Here is a 2,950-nt window from a genome sequence, read left to right as displayed (position 1 = left end):
AGGTTGGTCATAACTTTGCTTCCAAGGAGTAAGCGTCTTTTAATTTCATGGCTGCAGTCACCATCTGCAGTGATTTTGGAGCCCCCCAAAATAAAGTCTGACACTTTCCACTGTTTCCCCATCTATTTCCCATGAAGTGATGGGACCAGATGCCATGATCTTAGTTTTCTGAATGTTGAGCTTTAAGCCAACTTTTTCACTCTCCTCTTTCACTTTCATCAAGAGGCTTTTTAGTTCCTCTTCACTTTCTACCACAAGGGTGGTGTCATCTGCATATCTGAGGTTATTGATATTTCTCCCAGCAATCTTGATTCCAGCTTGTGCTTCTTCCAGCCCAAGTCACTCAGTCATATCTAACTCTTTTTGATCCAATGGACAGTAGCCTACAAGTTTCCTTCATCCACAGAATTTTCCAGGCAAGAGTACTAGAGTGGGTTGCCATTTCCTTCTCCAGGGGATCTTCCTGACCCAGGGATTGAAGCTGGATCTCCCACATTGCGAGCAGACGCTTTTACTGTCTGAGCCACCAGGGAAACTCAAAATGAACTAAAAAAGTGGGCAAGCGGTGGGCGTTCTTAGCAAATGAGGATGCGTCTAGTACTGATTTAGAACCCAAAACAAATTCCACACCACCCCCCCTCCAAGAAAGCTGGAGGTGCCCAGGATTGAACCCAGGACCTCATGCATGCTAAGCACACACTCTGCCACTAAGCTACATCCCCATTGGAAAAGCAGCCAACCCTACTGGCAGTTGGAGAAATGCATATTTTTAAAAAGATATTATTTTAAGCATTTCTAATCAGCATGGAATTTTGAAAGATTTAGTAAAATGCAGAGTTTTTAAGGTCAGGAAAATGGACATAGCGTTCTCCTGGTTGGTGTGTAGTTGCTAATGCTCCTTGAAAGACAATTGGGCTTGTGTTCCTTTAAATGGTCGAATGACTTCCATTATACAAACAGACTGTGTTTTATTTATGCATTCAACAATGAATGGACATTTGGGTTTTTAACCACTCTCTGTTACAAATAATGAAGCTATGAATATTCATGAATAATGTTCTGTGTGGCCATATTTTCATTTCCTTGGATAAATAGGTAGTAGAAAGTTGACTTATAAAGTTTCCTTATAAAAAGTAAACTTGGATGGAACATGTTAGGAATCCGCTACATGTTTTCAACAAGGAGCTCTTCTGGGTTCTCATAACTGTAATACCTCACTATCAGAGCCATGTGGGTGTTGGTATAAACATAGAATAAATGCCAACATGTGCCTACCTTTCTCCCTTGTGGACACACCACACGCAGGCTGACATGTACCCTGGCTGCCCCACCAATTGTGACACGCGCACCTGGAGCAGACATGGGGCTGTTTACCTGCCTTTGCCCTGAGTGACACAGGAGGGCTCTTAAGACCAGGCAGCTGGGACGTCAGACTGGTCCTGCTTCTGCCACTGGTGCCCTGGAATGTGGGCAAGTCCCTTGGCCTCTCTGGGTCTCAGGTCCTCTCCTGTCCAAGGTGTTGTGAGGCTTATGCAAGTCACTGGAGGTGAACATGCTGAAGCTTAACCTCAGACAGGAGGGCTCCCAAATAAGAGTTCTGTGTGGCCATTGGTCCATGTCACCTATTATCTAGGACCGCAGGAAGAGGAGAGGAAGAAAAGAAATTGGTCATTATTTCCCAGGGGATAAAGGCACAGAAAGTGTGTGACAAAGACACAGAGAAAGCAGCAGGCAGCCCGCTTCTCCTAGAGAACTGGGGACTCCCGCAGCCCTGCGGGGCTGGGCTCCAGGGGAGGAGGAGGTCAGGTGTCAGCTGCTGTGTGTATATAGCCCCAGGCCTCCGGGGCCGGGCTCAGTGCTGAGGCTGGTGCCAGGCTGTGAAGATGAAGCTGTCCAGCGTCATCCCTTGGGCCTTGCTGCTCAGCACAGGTAAGCCTGGCCCCCAGCCCCTTGCCCCCAGGCCTCTCTGCTTCCTGTTCAACCTAGAGATTCTGTGCAGTTCGCTTGTTGCCCAAGAAAAGGGTCTGCAAGCTGCCCCCCTCCAAGGAGATGCCACCCTCAACCTGGCCTGGAGGAGGAGTGTCCAGCAGGATGGTCATGACCCACGGCTGAGTATACAGTGATTTTAAAACATTTTCTGGGCTGTCCATCCTTGTTCTGGCATGCATTCCCTGGGACCCCTCTGCTTTAGCCAATGTCCCCTGGGATGCCCTGTGGGACAGCCAGCCCTCAGCCCAGACCTGGAGGAGGTGAACCAGACGTGGTCAGCTTTGCAGGGGTCTTGGAAGTGTGATGGTGTGGGTGCTGGAGGTGGGACCCTGGCTGGACCTGATTGGATGGTGGCACCCAAGGGGAAGTGGGGGCCCCTGCAGAAGCCCCAGGACAGGTGGGCTGCTCTGCCTCTGCCCCCGGGATGGAGACGTGGCAGCAGCTCTGGGACGAGCTCTGGGATGACCAGCAGGAGCAGCAGCTCCCAGCAAGGCTGAGGATGTCCTACGAGGGGAGTGGGGATGGGGTGGGGGGGGGTCTTAGCCCTGCAGGGGGGCTGTGTACTGGGCCTGCACTGAACATGGAGGGACCCACGAAGATTCTTGGTGCTGGAGGGAAAGAAGAGATGGCCGTGCCTTCAGGGAAGCCTGTCTCCTTCCTCCTTGCTCTTTCTGTCTCCTTCCTCCTAGCTCTCTCTGTCTCCTTCCTCCTCGCTCTCTGTGGGTCTTACTCTGTCCCGCCCCCTTCTCTGTGCTTTTCTGCTCCAGCTCCTCTTTCATCGACCCACACTCTCCTCCCCTGCTCCTCTGCAGGCTACTGTGCTCATGACCAGGAGCCGAGTGGACAGCTTGGGCTTGTGCTGTCAGTGTGTGGGCACAGATCCTTCTCAGCATTTATCCCTGTCTCCTGTGATCAGGACCTTCCCATCTCCCTGGTCTGGGGCTGTGGGGGGTGGGGAAGG

At 51.3% G+C, this 2,950-nt stretch overlaps 1 protein-coding gene across 1 annotated transcript in view; it reads left to right on the top strand.

The window, feature by feature from the left end:
• The first annotated feature begins 1,387 nt into the window (after positions 1-1,387).
• The window catches only part of LOC105002548 (spermadhesin-1), an 8,186-nt gene continuing 6,623 nt past the window's right edge, over positions 1,388-2,950 (top strand). The window contains exon 1 of the mRNA XM_010859215.1: positions 1,388-1,929. Within this exon, the coding sequence (XP_010857517.1) occupies positions 1,884-1,929 (46 nt within the window). The 5' untranslated portion in view covers positions 1,388-1,883. The remainder of the gene's footprint in view (positions 1,930-2,950) is intronic.

Source organism: Bison bison, unplaced genomic scaffold, assembly GCF_000754665.1.
Source record: "Bison bison bison isolate TAMUID 2011002044 unplaced genomic scaffold, Bison_UMD1.0 scf7180017864456, whole genome shotgun sequence".
NCBI classification, from domain to species: domain Eukaryota; kingdom Metazoa; phylum Chordata; class Mammalia; order Artiodactyla; family Bovidae; genus Bison; species Bison bison.
This window is presented reverse-complemented; position numbering and strand designations above follow the sequence as displayed.